This window comes from Giraffa tippelskirchi, chromosome 8, assembly GCF_054371585.1.
Source record: "Giraffa tippelskirchi isolate mGirTip1 chromosome 8, T2T-mGirTip1v1.2.pri, whole genome shotgun sequence".
In the NCBI taxonomy this organism is placed as follows: Eukaryota; Metazoa; Chordata; class Mammalia; order Artiodactyla; family Giraffidae; genus Giraffa; species Giraffa tippelskirchi.
The window spans coordinates 155663785-155687567 of NC_137282.1; the positions used below are offsets into that span (position 1 = coordinate 155663785).

Below are 23783 nucleotides of genomic sequence, written 5' to 3' on the forward strand. Positions count from 1 at the left end.
GGGCATGAGAGTTTGAGTAAGCTCCGGGAGTTGGTGATGGACAGGGAGCCCTGGCATGCTGCAGTCCATGGGGTGGCAAAGAGTCGGACACGACTGAGCGACTGAACTGAACTGAAGCCTCGCCTCTCTTCGGGTGCTGGCTCGGGGAGACTAGCCCTGCCCCGCCCCCAGTGCGCCCGGAGCCCCGCCCCTCTGCCCTGCCCCGCCCCCCGGCGCTGACCTGGAACCCCGCCCACCCACTCAGCCCTGCCCCCAACTGCCCGGAGCCCCGCCCCTCTGCCCTGCCCCGCCCCCGGCGCTGGCCTGGAACCCCGCCTACCCATCAGCCCCGCCCCGCCCCCGGCGCGGGTCCCGAGCCTCGCCCGGCGGGCAGGAAAGGGCGGGCTTGGCGCCGCCGCCAGCGCTCGGCGCCGCCGCGCGTGCTCGCTTCTGCCGTAGGTGGCGGGCGGGGGCCGCGCGTGACCGGCATGAGCGCGCTCCCGGGCCAATGACCGCGTCGGGGATGGACTGCGGCTCCGTCGCGGCCGAGAGGCCGAAGCGCCCGTCTGGCCGCCGGCGGCTCCTGCTCCTCCTGGCCGCCGGCCGCGCTGGAGGCCCGGGCGGCCGCGGCTTCCCCGCGCGCCGCCTCCTGCCCGCATTCCCCAGCGGTCCGGGGGCGCTGTGCCCGGGCGCCCAGGCGGCCCGCGGCGGCGCGGCACGTGCCTCCCCGCTGCTCCTCCTCCTGCTGGTGCCCTGCCCGCGCCGGGCGGCCACGGCCCCGCGCCGGCCGCCGGCGGACTGGGAGCGCCCGCGCGCCGGGCTCCCGGCCCCCTTGGGCTCCCCGGGCGGGCGCGGCGGCGTGTGGAGAAGCCAGCCGGGCCTGGCCCCGGGCCTGGCGGGTGCGGCGGGCGCGCTCCCCCGGTGCCTCGGCCGGGTGGCCGCCCTGGCGTCCTCCAGGAGAGGTGAGGTCCGGGCCGGGGCGGCGGGAACTAGGCGGGCCGGCCGAGGTCGCCGGGCTCCTCCCGGGTGTGGGGACTGTCTGGTCCCGCCGTCTAGGCCGCGCGCTAGCCGGGGCTTCCCCAGACGGGAAGGTCCGAAACCCCCGGAAGGCGGGCGCACGGTGTCCGGCGCAGGCAGTGACTGATGGCTGCGGGAAGGGGGTGCGTACCTCTGCAGATCCCCCGGGTCGGGTGCACACACCGCGTGTAGTAGGCTTGCGATGGGAGGTGCGAAGCGGTGGGAGACGAACGATTGTTTCACAATTTAATTTTAGACCCCAGTTTGGGTTCGTTACTCTGCCTGGCATTTTTCTAGGTACTCAGGGTGTATCGGTCAGCAAACTCTAACTTCTTGGAGCTTAATTCGAGCAAAGGAGATTATATGCATATAATATAATAACGTTATAACACATAAATATTATATATATAATATATAAATATTATATATATTATATATAATTCTATATATAATAACATCTGATTGATGCTATCGGAAAAAATAAAGGGGAGTAAAGTTTGGGAAGTGGAGTGGTCCTCCAGTTACAAATTTAAATGGAGTCCTTGGTATAAGCTTCATTGAGAAGTTGGCATTTGATTAAATTGAGAATGTGAGATCAATCACTGCCCTGCATGAGATGAGGAAAGTCTAAGCAGACTCAGTGTACTAGATTGAAAACTGTTGATTTAAAAAAAAATCATTTGGGGTAATCGTTATTAATTAGCAAAAGTCTAACTTTGGGGAAATGGCAACCCACTCCAATGTTCTTGCCTGGAGAATCCCAGGGACGGGGGAGCCTAGTGGGCTGCCGTCTATGGGGTCGCACAGAGTCGGACACGGCTGAAGCGAATTAGCAGCAGTAGCAGCAGCAACTTTGGGGAATCTATACATATACATCAGTGGCTCTCCCTAACCACACTGATGGCTATTTAAAAAATGTTTTCCTCAACAGAGAAATGCTCAGTAAGTGTTGGTTGCTTCTGAAATTTAAGAATATCTTTGGCTGGGCAAGAAACTGGTTAGTAGGGCAAAGGTGAAGGAAGAGTTATGTAGGAGACAGAAATGAGTGGTCAGCTGTCAGTGTGCTGCAGTAATTGTGAGTCTTTATTTCTGTACTTTGGCTTTTGTTGCCCTTTTTTTGACAAGCTAGTAACTTGTGATTTCTTTTCCTCTCATGATCCCATCAGCTAATGAGAATTTTCTTTCTTGGTCTTCAGCCTAGTGGTCTGTTTGGTGTCCAGGATTCTCTGCAGAGCTACTTAGGCCTAAGGATGATTTATGAATAGGAACTTTGTGCTTAGTCTCTCCCTCTGTCCAGGGCTGACTTCAGCCTCCTTTAGTGTATGTGTTTTAATATCCTTTTGATGTGCTGAAGGTCCCCAAAGGAGAATTACACATCATAGCTCAGTTTCCTCGTTTCCTGGTTATTAATTCTGGGAATTCATAGTTCTTGGACCTCGATTTGTTGTCACAATAAAGAAGGAAAAGTGGGCCAGAGCCGCTTCTGGTGCCAGAGGACTGCTGTGTCCCTAGGCCCTGCCCTGTGATGGAGGAAGATAGACTTCACCTTCCATCAGCGGGGGTTGGAGGGTCAAGTGGCACATGACTAGGCCATCTCCATTTTTCAGCCGATAATACTTATTTAAAATAAGCTTGCGGTATTGTTTTAAATTACATGAATGATCACTGTTATTCAAACAAAGGAATTTGGGACTAGAATAATCACATCACTTTTCACAGGCCAGTTCTAGACACAGATATTTTCATGCTCTCTAACCCATGAGACACGTCCAGCACAGTTGAAATGGGTGGGGTGGCCTGCAAAGAGCCCTGTAAGAGGTGCGTTCGTTCATTCACCTGCCATCCGGCTAGGGCTGTTCTGTGTCAGGGTCTCTTCTCATAGAGGCTGGTTTTTGCCCAGGGCTGGAGATAAAGGATGAAAAAAGAGGTACCAGATTTAAGTGACCTCACTTATGTGAAAAGGGAAAACCATAGGTGAAGAGGAGAAATTAGTTCATCTCAAACTTTCTTTGTAGACAGTCTATAGATCTGGATCTAAGAATTCATACAGTTGCAGTTTTTGTTAAGTTATTTCTGGCCTGCAATGTACCAGGACCTCTGCTAAATGCTAGTGATACAAAAATAACTGACTGGACACTCTTGGGGAGCTTGGAATGATACACAGACATGGAAATAAATGTAGTAAGTGCTATGATAAGGTTGTCTGTCCTGGGCTGAGAACACATATAAGGAAGGAATAGAGGCTGCTCCCTTACCTGGGAGGAGTTAGCAGAGAGAACCTTACAGGGTAGCATAATGCCCTGCCCAGAACATAATGGATGCTTAGCACATTGTCAGATTAGATGAGGAGGGGTAAAAGGAATGCTTAAAATTTACCAGTTGAGAAAGGGGGGCAAACCAAGCTTAAGGATGGAGTAGAGTCTGAAAGTGCAGGAAACAGAATAGCTGAAAGGGAGAGTGGGCTAAATTAGGGTGAGCTTTGTGTGCCTTGCCAAGGGCCTTACTCTACTGTAAGCGAGTGCTTCTTTGAATCTAAGCAACTGTCAAGTTTTTTTGTTTGTTTTGTTTTTACTGTTTGACACACACATACACACAGTAGTTACTGCATTTTATATTTTGTTGGTCTGCAAACAGTGCTTGGTACAAAGTGACTATTGGTTTTCTGGTCCTTATCTTGGTACAGACTGTGACTGCAGCCACCCCACTCTTTCCAGTAACTTGGGAACCACTGCTATCGTCTTACAGAAAAGCATCAGATCTGTAGGATGCTGTCCATGTCACATTTTTGCTTACTTGGAACTTTGAATGTTTAGGGGATGAGAATAAGAGTTGATCAGCTGAAGGATGTTTAGGAGAGCTACTGAGAAAACCTGTGAACTCTGAATTAGTAGATGACTCTTCTGTCATCTTCCACTCTTCTACAGCACCTGGCATCTTAGAAAAGTAAGAACAAAGATGTAGTAAGATGTTTATATTCAGTTCAGTTCAGTCGCTCAGTCATGTCTTGCTCAGTCATTGCGACCCCATGCACCACAGCACACCAGGCCTCCCTGTCCATCACCAACTTGCGGAACTTACACAAACTCATGTCCGTTGAGTCGGTGATGCCATCCAACCATCTCATCCTCTGTCATCCCCTTCTCCTCCTGCCCTCAATCTTTCCCAGCATCAGGGTCTTTTCCAGTGAGTCAGTTCTTCGCATCAGGTGGCCAAAGTATTGGAGTTTCAGCTTCAGCATCAGTCCTTCCAATGAATATTCAGGACTGATTTACTTTAGGATGGACTGCTTTTTATATAGCTATGTTTATTACATTTAAATGAAAGATTTTTATTTTATATTATCCATCTCTCTTTTTCTTTTGCTGTCAATTTTAGTATGCTTGCAAGAATAAGAAATGATTATGTTTAAATGGCCTTTCTTAACAAAAATTACAAGTTCATTTTGTGGTTGTTCCCTGTCTTTTTAAAACTGTTTTTATGGTTTGTGGAATACAAAAACCAGGAAACCATTACTATGCTGCCTCCTTCAAATGAGCGCCTGGAGGGATTTCCTGGGCTGTCCAGTGGTTAGGACTCCACCCTTCAAGTAAAAGGGCTGCAGGTTCAATCCCTGGTCAGGGATCTAGGATCCCACATGTCACGAGGAGCAGCCAAGAAAATTAAAAAAAACAAATGAGCATCTGGAAACAAATTTGCAAAACGGGTTGGATCTGTGGTTAAATACACAGAAATTCATACAAAAGGTAGTATATGAATTGTTAGAACATGTCTCCCCAAAGGTAGACTTTTGCAAAGTCAAGGAAAGAAAACTACAGACAAATATCTGTTATGAAAATACTAGCAAACCAAATCCAACGATTTGGCTTCCATTTCAGGAACAGCAGGTTCACTTATCGGAAAACCGATTTGTGTAGTACACCACATTCACAGTGTAAAGAAGAGAAACCACATGATCATGGAAGAAGACAAAGAATTTGATGAAATTCCATAATCCACTCATGTTAAAGAACATGTGAGAAATTTGGATCAGAATCCTCACCTGATTAAGGACATCTGAAACACCCATAGTGAGCTTCATACTTAATGGTGAAAGACAAGATTATTCTCCCCGCAAGGTCAGGAACAAGGATGTCTGCTCTCACTATTTGACTGAACACTGTACCAGAAGTTCTGGCCAGTACAGTTAGGCAAGAAAATGAAAAGACATCCAGATTGTAAAAGAAGTAATTATTACTATTCACAGATGACATGACCTTGTACCTGAAAAACTCTAAGGAATTCATTAAAATACTTTCACAGCTAATACACAAATTTAGCAAGATTGCAGGATAAAGATCAACATACAAATTGTACAAAAACAAAATTCAGTTGTATTTTTATATGCTAGCAATGAACAGTCTGAAAATCTAAAGAACAATTCCAGTAACAGTAGCATCAAAAAGAATAAAATCCTTAAATTTAACAACAACCAAAGCACAAAAGTTATATTCTGAAATCTATATATAACATTATTAAAGGAATTAAAGACCTAAATAAATAGACATCCCATGTTCATGGCTGGACAACTTTAATATTTAAGATGGCACTACTTCCCCAAATTGACCTACAGATTTAACACAGTCTCTATCACAGTTCCAAGTAGCTTCTTTGCAGAAATTGATACGATATAATCCTAAAATTCATATGGAAATACAGTGGACTCAAAATAGCTGAGACAATCTTGAAGAAGAACAAAGAGAACTCACTTCCTGGTATCAAAACTTATTACAGAGCTAAAAGTAATAAAGAAAATGGGGCACTAGGAGATGGACAGACATATAGATCAATGGAATAGACTGGAGAATCCACAGATAAACCCACCCACTTAAAATCGGTTGACTTTTTGATGAGAGTCACAAGACAGTTTAAGGGAGAAAATAGTGCTGAGACAACTGGACATCCACACGTGAAAGGATGAAGTTGAACCCCCATCTCACACCATATACAAAAACTGTCTCAAATGAATCAAAGACCTAATGTGAGCGCTAAAACTGCAAAACCCTTAGAAAACAGATGTAAAGCTCTATGCTCACATCAGCCAGTGGCTTTTTAGATGTGACACCAAAAGCAAAAGGACCAAAAGAAAAAGATAAATTGCACTTACTTAAAATGGAAAATTTTTATGCTTCGAAAGGCACCATCAAGGAAGTAAAAGCCAAGCCACAGGATGAGAATATTTGCAAATCATACATTTGATAAGGAATATGTATCTTAAGATATGACTTCCTCAGTGATCAGTGCAAAGAAATAGAGGAAAACAACAGAATGGGAAAGACTAGAGATATCTTCAAGAATATTAGATATACCAAGGGAACATTTCATGCAGAGATGGGCTCGATAAAGGACAGAAATGGTATGGACCTAACAGAAGCAGAAGATACCAAGAAGAAGTGGCAAGAATACACAGAAGAACTGCACAAAACAGATCTTCACGACCCAGATAATCACGATGGTGTGATCACTCACCTAGAGCCAGACATCCTGGAATGTGAAGTCAAGTGGGCCTTAGAAAGCATCACTATGAACAAAGCTAGTGGGGGTGATGGAATTCCAGTTGAGCTATTTCAAATCCTGAAAGATGATGCTGTGAAAGTGCTGCACTCAATATGCCAACAAATTTGCAAAACTCAGCAGTGGCCACAGGACTGGAAAAGATCAGTTTTCGTTCCAATGCCAAAGAATGCTCAAACTACCGCACAATTGCACTCATCTCACACGCTAGTAAAGTAATGCTCAAAATTCTCCAAGCCAGGCTTCAGCAATAAGTGGACTGTGAACTTCCAGATGTTTAAGCTGGTTTTAGAAAAGGCAGAGGAACCAGAGATCAAATTGCCAACATCCACTGGATCATCGAAAAAGCAAGAGAGTTCCAGAAAAACATCTATTTCTGCTTTATTGACTGTGCCAAAGCCTTTGACTGTGTGGATCATAATAAACTGTGGAGAATTCTGAAAGAGATGGGAATACCAGACCACCTAACCTGTCTCTTGAGAAACCTGTATGCAGGTCTGGAAGCAACAGTTAGAACTGGACATGGAACAACAGACTGGTTCCAAATAGGAAAAGGAGTACGTCAAGGCTGTATATTGTCACCCTGCTTATTTAACTTATATACAGAGTACATCATGAGAAACGCTGGGCTGGAAGAAGCACAAGCTGGAATCAAGATTGCCGGGAGAAATATCAATAACCTCAGATATGCAGATGACACCACCCTTATGGCAGAAAGTGAAGAGGAACTAAAGAGCCTCTTGATGAAAGTGAAAGAAGAGAGTGAAAAAGTTGGCTTAAAGATCAACATTCAGAAAACTCAGCTCATGGCATCTGGTCCCATCACTTCATGGGAAATAGATGGGGAAACAGTGGCTGACTTTATGTTTTGGGGCTCCAAAATCACTGCAGATGGTGATTGCAGCAATGAAATCAAAAAACGCTTACTCCTTGACAGGAAAGTTATGACCAACCTAGACAGCATATTAAAAAGCAGAGACATTACTTTGCCAACAAAGGTCCATCTAGTCAAAGCTGTGGTTGTTCCAGTAGTCATGTATGGATGTGAGAGTTGGACTGTGAAGAAAGCTGAGCGCCGAAGAATTGATGCTTTTGAACTGTGGTGTTGGAGAAGACTCTTGAGAGTCCCTTGGACTGCAAAGAGATCCAACCAGTCCACCCTAAAGGAGATCAGTCCTGGGTGTTCATTGGAAGGACTGATGTTGAAGCTGAAACTCCAATCCTTTGGCTACCTCATGCGAAGAGCTGACTTATTGAAAAAGACCCTGATGCTGGGAAGGATTGAGGGCAGGAGGAGAAGGGGACGACAGAGGATGAGATGGTTGGATGGCATCACCGACTCGGTGGACATGGGTTTGGGTAAACTCCGGGAGTTGGTGATGTACAGGGAGGCCTGGCGTGCTGCGATTCATGGGGTTGCAAAGAGTCGGACATGACTGAGCGACTGAACTGATCTTAAGATATATTAAAAAATACTCTCAGTAATAAAGATAGCCCAGTTTTTAAAAAATGGGCAAAGGGTCTGAAATTATATTTCTCCAAAGATAGACAGATGGCCAGTAAGCACCTGAAAAGATGTTCAGCATCATTAACTGTCAGGGAAATGCAAATCAAAACTACAGAGAGATACCACTTGACACCCACTTGGATAATTATAATAAAAAAAGATCGATAATAACAGTGTTGAGGATGTGGAGAAATTAGAACTTTCATACAGTTAGTCCTTCAACTGGTGACTACGTTAAAAAAAAAAAAACTTGGTATATCTGTACAATGAAATGTATTTGGCAATAAAAGGAAATAGGATACTGACATAGAACATGGTGGGATGAACCTCAAAAATACCACTCTATGTGAAAGAAAGCAGTCACAAGGTATCATATACCTAATAATTCTATTCAAATGAAATGTCCAGAGTAGGCAAATTCATAGAGACAGAAAATAGATTAAGCGATTGCTGAGGTGGGGGGCCACGGAGTAGGGAAATTAGGGAGAGTACCTAGAGGGTCTAGGATTTCTTTGGGATTGATTAAAGTATTCTAAAGTTAGTTGTGGGTCAATTGCACAGCTCTAAATATACTGAAAACAACTGACATATGCATTGGAAATGGGTGAGTCGTATGCATGTGAGATGCGTCTCAATAAAGCCATTGTTAATTAAAAAAACAGGCTTTTGAGGTATGCCTTGTTTTGTTTTTTTTTTTTCTGATGCTGAGTTGCTTTTGTTTACCATCAGGTCCTGTATTGAACCATAGTGTCCTTTCCTTTCTAGAGCTGAGCCTCTGTGCTGGGAACCTGCAGCTGAACAGCAAAAGGAGAGAGTTCACCTCTCCTGGGAACCGGAAGCTCTACTTTGACACCCATGCCTTAGTGTGTGTGCTGGAGGAGAATGGTAATCCTCTGCCAGTCGTCACTGGTGCCATCCAGAAACGCTACATTACAGCTTCCTTATGGTCTTACCTAATTTCTCATGTTTCTCTTTGACTTTGAAGTCTACAGGTTGCCTTTTGATCAGTCTCCATTTTTTTAAGTCCTTGTTTTTTTCTGTTTAAGGGCATTTTTGCTTCATCAGTACAGTTGAGACTTTGCTCCTACGTTTTCTCTTTGTCCAAGTGAAGTGTATGTTTATAACATCACTCTGGAAGTATAGTGTTACAGGTTAAAAATTAGACACAAGCCAGCAACACTCAGGAATGACTCCTAGGACAGCTGTCTAAGCCCAGAAGGGACAGTTTTATTCCTGTGCATCTCGTGTGCTTTAAAATTTTTCGTGAAGTTAAAATGTTGCAGAGCAGCAGTTAATGATCATTTCAGCTTCCTGTGGTTTTTAAAAAATATTCAGCCTGACATTTTCTCTTACTGCTGTTGAACCAACTGATGTAAAAGATTACTCCAACATGTATGGCAGCTATTGAAAGTACACTTAGTATATAGGAAGCATTCTCATATTTATTCTTGTCTAGACAAATGCATGGTGTAAGTCAAATACATATTATATTGATAATTCTTGGTACCGTGAAACACATATGCTCTCAAAATCGGAATCTCAGATACCATAGCTTATGCCTTTGAAATAAATCAGTCTGTGCTATTGTATAGTCATCCATCCAGTTGTGCGTGTTCATATCTGAAAAGCTGCCCTGTGTTGATGTGCTTTATCTGCTCAGAATACGGTGATGGGGTGGGTCCTTCTGTGCCTGTGTGGGTTAGTTAGCAGCTCTGGGTTCAGGCTCTGCCAGCTTCCAGCTGCGTGGCCTCACAGGCTCTCTCCCTACTTAGGTCTCAGGCCCCCACCTTTGGAGCATGGGTGTACTAAGAATTCCAGAGAGCCCTTGTGAGTGTTAAGTAATATGCTTGAATGCACGTTAGGAAAACTGTCACATGCTCTGTGATAATTTTTACAGCTTTTTCTCCTTAAACTTGAAACAGTCAGCCTTTTCCACCAAGACTTCTTTCTACTCAGAATTTTAAAAAGAAAAGTAGAAGAGGGGCATCTAAAATTATCTTGATAAGCAGAAGACTTTTCTTTTTCTTTCCTTTTTTCTTTTTCATGGACCTTTTGTTCTTGTATTCGAAGTAACCAATTGTAAAAAGACATTCCAGAGATAATAGGAGCATCTCTACATGGACTAGATGTCTGATGATATTAAGAGAACGTCATTCATTTTATTAAGCGTGACTGTGGCCAGGTAGCTGCAGTGGACCCAAATCCTTTCTCCCATGAAAGGCGGGGTTTGTTTCTCCTGCTACCTTTCAGAATCCATTTATTTATTTTTGACAAATTAAAAATAATAGATGTTGAATGTTTCAACATCTCTATGTCCTACTTTTCTTGATTTAAAACCCTGGCCTGTGAGTATTTGCGTATTTCAAAACCAGTGATGTAAGGACCCCACTGGGTATAGGACGTGAAAGTGCTTATCTGGATGATGGCTGGGTTAGGGTAAGACCAGGAAGGACCCCTTGGGAAATGTTCGGTCCTTTATCCTTTTTTTTCCCCTCTGGAGTTATGTGTCCTGATTCACAGAACTTCCTCTGTCCATAATCTCACTGGCCCTGATTTTGTCCCACCTCTCTTTCCTGTTAATACAAAGAATTCATTTGCATCTGGTAACCCAGAAGTTGTCAGGCTTAACTTCTCCTTATTCTTATCCTTTCTCCTCCTATAGGTGGTTCTAAATTATAAGGCTGTAAAGTTTATCTCTTTTCTTATCAGCGTAAGTCCCCTTTGGTTTCTCCTATTCTTTTCTTTATAATCCCCAAGCCTAATTATGTTTAATTATGAACTCTTATTAATAAATTTTAAAAATTGCAAAAGACATGTTGATTTTTTTTAAATTAGGAAAACAAAAGAACCAAGAAAAACTACTCTGAATCCCAGTGCCAGAGCTAAACTGTTAACATTTGAGTGATGTTTTTTGCTAGCTGTTCATGCCCCACACATTGAAAATTAAAGGATTTTGAATAAAGTGAAAAGAATAGGTTTTTGGAGGTCTTTTTGTCTTCTTTGTTTCTTTGTTCTTTTTCAGTATAGTCCCATGTTTAATCTCATCCAGATTGAATCAGGTATAACTTCATCCAGACAAATATGCCATGAACTAATTATAAGAATCAGTACATTCTTCTGAAGCTCTTATAGACGAAAGTGTTTAACGGAAAGAATTATATACCAGGTACTTACGCATCTTAAGTATTTAAAATTAAGCATTTTAATTAGAATTTTCAATGTGAAATATGTTAGTACCTAAAGTTATTAAAAACAGTAGCACTGCTAAGTTGAGTCTTTAGGTAATTCAGTTCGGTGTCATTTATTGAATATAAAAGAATATATTCCTTCCAATCTGGGCTTTCCTCACTAGTGATTGAGGAGGATTGTGGATGAAAAAATGTAAGAACTGATTTTGTCTTTTAACATTAAATAAATTAACAGCTGAATTATTATATAGCCAGACTTGACCGATTTGTGCTAGAAATAAAAAAAACAAACTGTCTCTACTTAATGTAATCATTTTTTACTAATATATACATTTTAAAATTAAGTAATATCCACTGCAGAAAATTAAGACAGCACAGAAGAAAATAACAGCTACCTAGACTTGTTCATAAATTACAAAAGCAATAACTTGTATAATATCTGTATTTTTGAGTCTTGTATCTTTTCACTTGACCTTGCACAGCAGGTATCTCCTGTCATTAGACGTTCTCTGAAAACATGGTTTTTGACCCCTAGGAGGGACGTCAGAGCTCAGTCAGCCCCGCCCCTCATTTTACATCCGGAAACACTCGTGTAAACACTCAGGTATCCTGCTTGCCCCAAGTGACAGACACATCACAGCCTATGACTAGACCCCACCCTCCTGCCAGGCTAAACTTTCCAGCTGCTTCTGAATTCAGACATTCACCTGCATGTGTAACTTTGTATTTTCTCCCTTTCTATGAAGGATTTTTTTTTTCTTTATTCTGACAACTATGGTCTCCTGAGTAATTGTCTTTGTGTGTTTGCCTAGGCTTTACTGCTCAACAAGCAGAAGTCATTGTATCCGCCTTGATCAAGATCATGGAGGCCAACATGGATATCATCTACAAAGATATGGTCACCAAGATGCAGCAGGTAGCTCTGCTGGGGCTCTTGAGCAGAGTGAGTGAGTGGGCCACCAGGGAAGTCCCAGCGTGTAGCAATTTTAATATAGATGAGAGGCAAATGGCTACAGTGGCATAAAATATATTTACTCAGAGCTATTTTTGCAACTTCTATAGAAGCATTAAGTTTGAAAACTAACTCTTCTAGTCAACCATGCAGTGGACATGAGTTTGAGCAAACTCCGGGAGATGGGAAGCCTGGCATGCTGCCATCGGTGGGGTCACACAGAATCAAACACAACTGAGCAACTGCACAACAAAATGCTGTAATAGATGGAGATGTGGCCGGAATTATAGCTGGGAGTCCTCTGCCACTCGGTTAACTGATTCATCTGGTGCTGATACTGGCCTTGAGTTCTTACACTTTTCTCATTTGGAGACAGAAGAGGACCTTGCTGAACCTCTCCCTGTGTGCCCATGTCCTGGTTTCTCATTAATATGATCCCAGGTTGAGATGGTAGGAGGTGGACTTCCTAGGCCAGACTAGGTTATATGTTTCGTTTTTCTTTTCCCAGGAGATCACTCTTCAGCAAGTAATGTCTCAGATCGCTAACGTGAAAAAAGATATGATCATTTTGGAGAAGAGTGAATTTTCAGCCCTCAGATCAGAAAATGAGGTAAAACTAAAGAGCCACTCATATTTATCAAGTGCTTTCTATTAGGATATGGAGATATAATGTGCATACACAAAAGTGTACAAAGAAGTGTACATCTCAGAGAATTTTCAGTAGGGACTATCAGATGAAGAAGCAGTCCTTGACTGGCACCCCAAGACCTGCCGTCACCCCCTTCTGGTCACTCCTCCCACAGCCAAAACCACTATCCCAGCTTACATGGCCATTAACTAGTTTTGCTCTTCCAGAACTTTATCAAAGGAATCACAGTGTGTCTTGCAGCAATAGATCACTCTCTTTCATCGTTGATAGTATTATCGGAACATGCCGCATTATTCCACTGTGATGCATATTAGAGTTATTTCCAGTTTGGGGTTATTATGAATAACTGCTGCTGTAAAACAGCTCTTCATGTCTTCCTGAAAGTGTGGGCGTATGAGATCAGTGTTTAAATAGGCACTGTCTTCGCATCTTCCTTTTGTTTTCAGCCCTATTTAGAGTCCCATGAAGGAAGTTCATTTATCCCCTGTTGGTCTTGATCTTATAAGCACCCACCTAGCAAAAGATTCCTTCTTTTGCTAGAAAAAAAGATAAAGTTTGAAACTGTCTTGAAGTCATTTATTTGAGGGCAGAATCCGTTAAAAGGAAACTTGAAAGAGGTACTAAAGCATCTCTGGAGGGAAAGAGACTATTGAAGACAGTGTGTTACTAATTGTATGTGGCCTTCAACATGAACTGAAACCCCTCAAGACACCGTGACTATAGCACCATCCTGGCATGACCAGTGATCATTTCTGCCTCTGAGACTGTTCAGTTACGGTTGTGTTCTAAACGTGGCTAAATTCATGTTGAATTGAGGAAAGAACTTGAAGAACTTGCTCATAAGCACTTGTTGTAATATTTATTTATTACCAAGTTTTATGTTTTTCTTCTAACCTTCCAAACATCCTTTACTGACTTCTTTTTAATGTGTTTTTTAGAAGATAAAACTTGAGCTCCATCGGTTAAAACAACAAGTAATGGTAAGATCCTCATTCCTGTTTGCTTGCTCATTTATAATTACATAAGTTCAGTAATAAATATAATGTTCAAAATATTTATGTATTCTTAAAAACTTACTTCTGTGTTAAATATTTGTGTGATGTGTCTCAGAAGTACACATTGGAAGATTTAACCAAGGACATAGCCAAAGAATAAGTTACTAATGTCTGTAACCAGATCCATTAAGAAAATTGTGATCCAGAAGGAATGAAGTCGTTTTTAAATAAAGTTTTTCTAAAACAGCCACATGGAATCCTTACATTCTCTTAGGAGAGACTGTCTTTAAAAGAATTACACGTGATTTTAAAATGCTGACTAATGCCAGCTGCTTGATTTTTTTAAGTGGAAAGGACATTGGTGTTAAATATGAGAAAGGTTTTGATGAGTGTCAGAAAGCTTTATTTGAACCAGAATCTAATATTTCACTTGAGTCCATCTCTGCTTTCCAAAGTTGTCCAGAGAACAGCTTGATTCATAAATTCCACAAGGCGACTGTATTGGGAATCTTGATGTTAAGAGCAACAGTAACCCACTGTGATCTGACTTGAACCTAAAAGGGGATTATCTGTATAAATAACCGGGAAGTCCCCGCAGACATGGCTGAACCAGTCTCTTGACCTGACTGGTCTCCAGCTCCATTTCTCCGCACACCCCTGGCCCCCCAGTCCCCAACCCCTCCGGTGGAGCGGTGGAGACAGTGGACCAGGCTCACATCTTCACAGGCTTTGGATCTCTTACTTTGCATTTCTTTCTGTCTTTGATGTTTGCCCTCCTACTAGGATGAAGTGATCAAAGTCCGAACAGATACCAAATTAGACTTCAATCTAGAAAAGAGCAGAGTGAAAGAATTGGTATGTTTCTTTATTTAAAAATAGACTATGAATTAATTTCTTTGCAAGACGGAACATTTGGTCAAGTCTAAGGTTATTTACAATTCATAAGTACCTGTACATAAGTACAATTCATATTTACCTGTATATGATTGTTAGACATGGTGTTTCTTTATTTCAACTGTATTTTGGATTAGGACTTTAAAAAGTAACATTAAAATTAAAATCTTGGGCAAGTCAAGTTTGAATCTTGTTTGTTTCAGAGATACAAACTATTTGTCACTTAGACATGAATAAATTAAGTTTTATCTTGATCTATTTGATATTAACTTAAATCTCCACTGGTCCTGATTGAACAGAAGTTAAGTTGATTATCTGATTGAATCATATTAAATTATAAATATTAAATAATGTTAAATTATACATTAAAAATTGATGGTTTAAAAAATATTTCCATGTAGTTTTTTTAATAGAGAAATCTTAATGACTTTTTTGCATTGTTTTGAAATACAAATTCTAAATGATTCTTTAAGTTACGTTGAATTGGCATTTTCAATTAGGAAAAGTAATTGAAAAGTAAAACTTCCATTACCAAAAAGATATCACAAAATGTGGGTTGTAAATAAGCAGAAGGGATATATATATATATATATATGTATGACATATATTTGTTGTTATTGTTTACTTGCTAAGTCATGTCTGACTATTTTGCAACCCCGTGGACTGTAGCCTGCCAGGCTCCTCTGTCCATGGGATTTCCCAGGCAAGCGGGTTGCCATTTTCTTCTCTAGGGGATCTTCCCGACCCAGGGATCGAACCTGCGTCTCCTGCATTGGCTGGCAGGTTCTTTACCACTGAGCTACCAGGGAAGCCCCCATATGATATACAAAATAATTATTATGCCAATGTTATCTGCCTTTCTAGTCTTGAAACACTTTTAACCATGAAGAGGAAATCACTTAGTATCACTAAAATATATAATGATCACTAGCATATGACTAGTTTCTAGAAGATGCAAAACTCCTTTGGTAACCTTTGCCCTTAAGGGTTATATATGGGCTTAGCAGGAACTCTGAATTCACTTGATGTAGGAAGATGGCCTGTAGCAACGAAGTCAGGAAGAACTAGATCTCAAAGATTGGGAGATACAGGCTGTGAGCATGGATTAAAGTCAGTGAATTTGTGTGACTTATTAACCTAGCCGAGAAGTCCTTTTTGGTAATCCTAAATGCAGAGGACTCTGAAGTGCAGGACGGCAGTATACTAGTCTGCAACTAGCATGAGTTGAACGTGCCCTGAGGAAGATGAGCTATTCAGCCCTCTTGTTCTTTTGTTTAATGCGATAATACTGTTCCAGCAGCATTGACTGTGGGGATATTTACAGCCAGTTTCAAATGCAGTATAGCCTATAAACTGCTTTGGGGTGGAGGGCGATGGGGCCAGATAGATGCTACTTTTATAATCGTGGCAGTGTCCGAGATTTGGTCTTTTCTCTTGTGGCTGAGTCAGTATTAGTGAAAGCTGGAATTTTAAGGGATGCAGAAAATCCCATTCCACCCTGCCCTCTGGTGGTAATCTGACGCGTAGCTCTCTCTGAAACCCTGGAGGTGAGTGTTCTTTGGTCCTGCAAGTAGTTCTTGGTTTGGGGTTTGGGTTGTTGTTTTTTTTAACTCCTAAGCAACGCTGTTTTTATACTCTATCCCCCTGGTAGGCATAGAGGGACATTTATAGCTAGAAAGTGTCTAGAGACTTCAAAAGCATTAATTTTCCCCCTATAACAACAGTGTTAATATATTAAGGATGTTTTAAATTCTTCACTTAAATTACAAATTTTTATTTGCTTAGGCAAATCCTGATGCCTACCACTAAGGAAACATGCCTGATTTTGGTCTCAGTGTTGACAGAATTACAGTCATTAATAGCAAAAAAGGCAAGATATCATTTTAATTCTGAGTTGCTAAGTTGTTGCTAAGTCACTTCAGTCATAGAACTAGTCAATTCCCTTAATAAATTGGATTGTGACGGTGCCCACATGGATCTGTTTTTTGGTGTTTTTTTTTTATTCAATTAAAACCAACATGTGATGGTTTAGTGTATTTCTTGAATCTATGTATTTACATAGTGTTTTATAATCAGAAGGCAACATCTATGTCACAGAATAATCTTGAAATTATTTTTTCCCATCTTATATCTTTTCTCTTTTGTCTAAGCCTCAAAGAGTGCTAATTTTGTTTGTAGTTAGATGGGATAGCTCCTAAATTGAATTGTTACCCTACTTTTTTCAATCCTCCCAAAGCTGAAAAGCCTATGACTCGGCATCCATCTAAATTGGTCCCAGGAAATGCTGTTATAATAGTGGGAGGGACTTAGAGACATCACGGCGAAGAGATGAAAAGAAAACCAACCAAGAGAGAGGTAGAGGATGACAAAAGGAAATCTAGATGTTGAAGCAATGAGTGAATATAACGAAGATAAGAAAAAAGATCAAAAGGAGAAGGCAGGTAGGCTGCTTTATCCTAGGGGTGACTGCTAGTGGTACATATTCTTGGAAGTACTGAGACCAGAATATTTAAGGTACCAGAGGAAGAGGAGAGAAATAAATAAAGGAATAAATCAGAACCTGACCTGTGTTCCATGTTTGTTTCAGTATTCGTTAAACGAAAGGAAGCTGCTGGAAATAAAAACAGAAATGGTGTCACTGGTAAGAAAAGATTCACTTTTCACCTTGCAGAGCTGAAACTCTGCCCATTAAATGCACTAGCTCCTCACTCCTGCTGGCTACCATCATTCTGTTTTCTGCCTCTATGAATTTGAGCACTCTCGGTCCCTCATGTAAGTGGAATCATACAATATTTGTCCTTTTGTACTAGCTTATTTTGCTTAGCTTAATGTCCTCAAGGTCCATCCATGTTGTAGCAAAAGTCAGAATTCCCTTCCTTTTTAAAGCTAAATAATATTCCCTTGTATGGACATACTACGTTTTGATTATTATTGTGGCCATTGTGAATAGTGCTCTAACTGGGTATGAGGATATCTGTTGGAGTCCCTGTTTTTAATTCTTTTGGGTATACATACCCAGAAGTGGAGTATCACAGGATTTTTTTGGTACTTAACAAAATACTTAGTGATTTTAATTGAAGAATAAATAAGGAATGGAGTTGTTGTTGTTGTTTACAATATTTTTAATTTATGGCATGCATAACTTCTTTTCCGTCCTTATTACCTGGGTCCTCTGAAACCTGGAAGAGACTTCCATGAGAAAATACTAAACTCGTCCTCTGGAATATTTTACTCCTGCACGCATTTATATCCTTATTCATTTCCTGAACTGTTCACCACAGGGGACTACTTACTTGCCCTGGGATTTTTAGTTAAGTATTTCCCATGCTTTTACGCATTCACATTAATGAAATCTTACAAACCCTTTATAACATCAGCCACACTCACTACACTTTGGGTGTTAACTATATATCTGGTTTAACTATTATATTTGGGAAAGAACTCATATAGGCCCTTGGTATAACCAAGCTTCATAATAAAACACTGGGTATTTGAATAATAAAAGAAGAAAACTTTTAAAAAATGTGAATAGAAATAGTGTCCAGCAAGCCCTGTTGCTTTTAGATTACCTAAGATTCCATTCATTTTTTAAAGCATGTTTTGTATACTTTTTACTGAGAGGAATTCAGAAGGAGGAGGTATATTCATTGCCATTGAGAACAGACCAGCTTCCTAATCTTAATCTTACTTGTAAAGCTGCCTATAATTTATAAAAGCTTCCTTCCATCAGTAATCGCACTTGATTCTCTAAACAGCCTTTGTGAAGACAAGGCCAGTGTTACTTTTTATCTTTGTTTCAAACCAGAGGACACAGGCCTAAAGATAGCCAAGGCCCTGACTAGCACAATATAGCATGAGGCTAGTGGAGCTCGGGACTACAGCCCAGGTCTGCGTAACCTGACCATGGGTGTGCCTCGACTGCACCCTGTCGAGAAGGGACTCAAGGACTGTGGGCAGAGGGGACAAATCCAGTGTGGTTTAATGCTGTGAATCTCTTTGTTTTAAAAGCACGCCCAGCAGGATCGGGCCGTCACGCAGACAGACAGGAAGATAGACACCGAGGTTGCTGGCCTCAAAACCATGCTTGAGTCACACAAGCTTGATAATATTAAATATTTAGCAGGTAAGCCGTCTTACATTTAGATAGTTAAAATGAGCTGAAAATAAAATAAATAAAATTGTAAAGTTTTTTGGCCGAGCCATGCACGATCTTAGTTCCCCGACTAGGGATGAAACTCGTGTGCCCTGCAGTGGAGATGCAGAGTCCTAAGCACTGGGCCACTAGGGAATTCCCAAGATAAATAAAATGTATAGATTAAGTCAGAGACAGTGTTGCATTTCATTGATTCTAGCACATTTTTTTGATGCTTTAACAGCTCTGAAATTAGAAAGCATCTTAAACAGTTTCCAATAGATAAAGTATCATACTAATAATGTCATTTTTTTTTCTTTCTTTGTAAAGTACATGACTTTGTTTACTACTACTAATGGCATCTTAAATTTGATAAGATACTATCACCAAACAGTTTGAGTTACTATCCCAAACTGTTATTGGGAATTATTTTTAGTGACATTCAAGGTGGAATATTTTACACATAGTCGAGTTGTGATCTTTCTACTTCAGTGGGTGACACTTCTTACAAGGAGTTATTTTGCTTTTGCAATTTTTGAGCCAAAAGAGGGAAAGAAGATTCACATACCAAAAAAAAATTACTTAACCATTATTTTAACTCAAATTTAACGTTGTGGATCAATATTTTGAAGTCGAATAGTATTTAAAAGTAGAATTTTGCTCACGAAGTTAAAGGGTGTGCCCCTCTGTGGTACATGTGCATTTACTTTGTGACCACAGAATTCTTGGGATTCTGTACTTTTATTGAGAAGTTTCCTTGGATATTGAACGCATTTGTACTTTGGAGATGACAATATCAGATGTGGGGTTTTTTAATAGGAAGGTGTTTCGTGGAGTGTGGCACATCAGTGAGCAAGCCAGGTTTCTTGGGTTTGGTTTTACTTTCTTGAAGGATAAATGTCTGCTTTTTTTTAGTAAAATGATGTTCCTGCAAATAACTTTTAATAGAACTAATACTGTGCACAATTGTTTTTTTTCTTCCAGGATCTGTATTTACGTGCCTAACAGTAGCTCTGGGATTTTATCGCCTGTGGATATAATAAAGTGTCTATTTAAAGAGCGTTCTATTGTTCTGCCTTAAGAATACCAGATTCTTGTTGTACTTTTTTTTTCTCATTTCTAATTATAATGCTGATTTTTTAATTTAATGCATATTATTTATTTTATGCAAATGATGGACATATAACCAAGGCAGAGAAGTGAGAAATTTCATAACTGCTTCTTTCATCTCTTCTATTTAGTTAACTTTATAACTCTGAGTGGTGGACAAAGCAAAGAGGACTCCACTCCCCTGGACCAGTGAACTCGATCTAACTTGTAGGACACAGCAACAGTAAATATGTGTATAACTCTGCAATTTTAAATCTTCTGTCTCATCAAGGATTTGGGGTCTCTATGTAAAGGCACAGGAGCTTTACTAAGTGCTGAAGAGTCAAGGTGACCAAACCAAGAGCACCGAATCTTCTTCACCTGCTGACCCAGACCCTGACGTCAGCCGGTCCCTGCGCTAGAAGTTGTGTTTCAAGTCCAGTCCGTCGGTAGCCTCATGCTACGCTGTACTTGACACCAGAAAGAGATTTTTTTTTCTTTTAGTGTCCATTATCCTTGTTATTATTCTACCTATTGTTTATGTGCCTTCCAGCTGGAAGATCTTGTTTCCTAATGAAGTATTATGATGAGGATGGAGACTGTGTCAGCCTCCTGGTGTGCTGACTTCCTCTGCCTCTTTCCCCCTCACTCAGTCCCTCCTCCTCTCCCTCTTGATTTAAGAGCTATCATAATGCTCCAGGGGTGACACTGTCTCCCTGGAAAATGTGCTCACTCTCAGCGTGGAAGCCTACTTCAGTGTGTGTGATCATCACCCAAATGGCCTTCTTCAGCTTTTTACATGGTACAAGGGAAGCACACGGTATAATGTCTGTAGCAATACTGAGATAGATAGTGTATGTACTGCTCAGAAATATCTTTAATGAAGATGCCTTTGCCCATTACAAGCTCAGGTCATAGGCTTTGAAAATTAGAGAACTGTCCTCCCAAGTATCAGCCTGATGTGGATTGATTTCTTCGGTTGTTAAAGACATTCTCATAGCGACCTTACCTCTGCACTTAGATTACTGGATACAACTGGGGGGGTTTGGAAACGCACATTTTCGTCTTCCTTGAATGACCTGCGCTTAATGAGAATAAGCATTCAGGAAGTGATGACATCAGATGTCTCCTTCCTGTCTGCCTCACATGAGCGTGTGCACACGTGTGCACACCTGGTCCAGTGGGGAAACCACATGGAGACTTCTGGATCACACTGGTAGAATACAGTACCCATCAACACTCTTCCGTCCACAGTGGTGACTCCGTTGTCCTCTGTCCTTTGGATGCCATTTCTAAACTTTGTAAGTCATTGCCTTGTTTGAGGACATGTGTGTAGCTTAAAGATCCTAGCTCCAGATAAGTATGAAAATCAAATACTTTGGCATTTGTGGTGTCAGTTTCAAAGCGAAAAATAATCTTTTTTCAACTAGATCCAAAGTTGTCTTGACTGCCTCAAAAGATACTTTATCAGTATATTCTTTCCCTTTCAGAGAAGGCTCTCCAAAAAATACTGTTCATTTAACAGTTGCCCTGAATCTTAAAGAGTGAAGTAAGTGACCTCCCGCTAAGCCCACCTTTGCAACATAACTGGCCAGGGAGACTCAGAAGGAGGCTGGAGCACCCATGCTCCAACCAAAGAAAGTCCCTGGAGGAAAAAGCACTGTCCACAGTTCTGTTTCAAAGCGAATACTAACGCATTCGCAAAGTGACCTTATATTCTGATGAAATATTTTTTAAATAACATTCGGTTGGATGACTTTCTGTCCTCTGCCAAAAGTATTCCATGTGACATTCCTATGTCCTCCTAGTGAGGATGGGCCACACCTGCCTGTCACTTGGTCCAAGCCTCTCACTGACTGCAGTGGAGTCCTCCAAAGTACCAGCCCGCACCTCCCCGGCCTCAGGAACAACAAACTCTCCTCTTGGTGGCCTGGACTGCAGGTTAGGGACCGTGTTCTCTATTTAGTCAGATATATTCTATCTGAAAGCACAGGAGCTAGAAATGCAAGTATACCCTTCCCAGCGCTTGCCCGGATGTCTGTGAGCCTGTAAGTGGCTGGGGCTGGATGCCATGTGACAGTTCCTGAGCTCAGCTGGCTTAGAGGAAATTTGGCATTAGCACTCAGAAGGGAGAAGATGCCTGACGAAACTCCCTGCGTCTAGCGCATGGGGGAATTGGCCGTAGCAAGGTCCTGAAGATCACCCCTTCAGGCACAGGTTCCTAACCCTGAATGTCAAGTGGCCTAACGCCTTATTTCCTGTTCATGCATGAACCGCTCAGAAGGTTCCTCTGTACCTTCTCTCCACTCCCCTGCTTTTTATCTTTTTTATAAGAGCTTAAACTTCAGCCCCAATCCTCTCCTGCTCCCTTCATAAGCCAGCCTGTTTGTGCGTATGGTTCTTTAGAGGAAACGTGAATTCTGACTTCCTTGCTGGTCTTAGCTCTCCACTAAGTACTCTCCCAGCTCGGTGGCTAACAAAACAACATCTGAAGGTCTTCGTCTTTCCCCTTAAGGATGTCAAGTAAAGTACCTCAGTTGAGAAGTCTCCAGTTCAGGAAGAAAGGCTTGACTCAAACCAGCCACCTTGCTGGAATTTATCTCCGAGCTCTGAAAACCAGACTCGTGAGCCGCAGTGTCTGTGGCCCACCTGGGCTGTGTCCCTTTGCTGCCGCCCAGAGGGACGAGCTCTTCCTTCCGTCCCAGGCTCCTCTGCAGCCTCTCCTGCTAACGCTGTGTCAGCATTGGCAGGGACCTCTCTCCCCCCCGATATGCCGTGTTCTGAGAATTTTGGCGTCATTCCTGAACAAATGTCATATAGACGGCACTATGGAACTCATGTCTAGAAAACTGGCTCTTAACATACGTTCATCACATGTGTTGTGACTTTCTGACACCTAAGCAAAAACATGTTAATCAGGAGTGATTTATTCTTTATAGAAAATGTTTGAGCCTATTTAGCCTTTTATCAGGGTTTCATTTGGAAAATACCAACCTTCCTGCAGATTTATAACTTATGTTCCTCTCATTATAACCCAAATTGTTTCTTAACCCTTTCATTACTTAAGCAAATGTTTGGTTACATTTTACTGTATAACAGAGGGGGCCTAATATTCTTATGATCTAAAATAAAATATTTAATTTTATGTGATTAGAATACTTTTCTGTTTGTTCACATTGAATATGAGAAACTAGAACAACTGCCTACACCCTGTTTCTACTGTTTTTCCTTCCAGTTGTATATGATAATGATGTATTATTTTAAAAATCTAAAACCTAAACCTAGTTGAATTTGCATACAGGATACATTTGAAAGTGGTTATTTGATTTAAAAAATAAATTTTTATTCAAAAGACTCTCTTAGCTTGCTTGTGTGAAGTGTTTTAACTCCTTGTTTGAGGGCAAATGTGGTTTATATGCAAGTTTCTACAAAAGCTGGAAGATCAAGTTACAAGTGATAGAAATCCGAATCAGATGAGCTTGAGCAAAGAGTTTGCTTTTCTTGGCCTACATGATCAAACTTCAGGAAGAGCGAGACGAAGCTACCACGGGAGCTCACCTCCCGGCACCTCACGCTTCCACTTGTTACCAGGGTGGGTAGTTCTCTCAGACCAGCTTCCCGTTGGTGAAGTTGCCGGCACACACCCTGTGATTTAGCAGGGGAGAGTTCCACCGTGAAAGGGCCTGGAAGGAAGAAAGCGAAGCAAGCGGCTGAAGGAGCAACCAGAGGAGGGGTCCTGAGAGGTTTCTCCACGTTCCTTCCCCAGGACGCACCTGTTCCACACAAATGCCACCTCCGAAAGTTGGGGCTTTTCTGAGTCACCTGCACAGG

At 41.6% G+C, this 23783-nt stretch overlaps 1 protein-coding gene across 2 annotated transcripts; it reads left to right on the top strand.

Moving 5' to 3' along the window:
* The first annotated feature begins 371 nt into the window (after window positions 1–371).
* MCUR1 (mitochondrial calcium uniporter regulator 1) lies at window positions 372–23307 on the top strand. 2 transcript variants are annotated; one of them, XM_081517488.1, is made up of 9 exons: window positions 372–941; window positions 8819–8938; window positions 12054–12157; window positions 12702–12803; window positions 13781–13822; window positions 14621–14692; window positions 17319–17372; window positions 18740–18854; window positions 20105–23307. In XM_081517488.1, exons 1-9 carry the CDS (start codon window positions 488–490, stop codon window positions 20164–20166), a joined length of 1125 nt encoding a protein of 374 aa, XP_081373614.1. In that variant the 5' UTR covers window positions 372–487; the 3' UTR covers window positions 20167–23307. The 2 variants fall into 2 exon arrangements, with proteins under 2 accessions (XP_081373614.1, XP_081373615.1); XM_081517489.1 differs by lacking the exon at window positions 20105–23307 and adding an exon at window positions 19848–19924.
* Window positions 23308–23783: the final 476 nt, after the last annotated feature.

Excerpts from the sequence above, each read along its gene's own strand:
- MCUR1 (XM_081517488.1), top strand. The coding sequence starts at position 488 with ATGACCGCGTCGGGGATGGACTGCGGCTCCGTCGCGGCCGAGAGGCCG. Across the intron at positions 8,939-12,053 it reads GTGTGTGCTGGAGGAGAATG|GCTTTACTGCTCAACAAGCA; the intron begins GTAATCCTCTGC and ends GTGTTTGCCTAG. Across the intron at positions 14,693-17,318 it reads AGAGCAGAGTGAAAGAATTG|TATTCGTTAAACGAAAGGAA; the intron begins GTATGTTTCTTT and ends TGTTTGTTTCAG.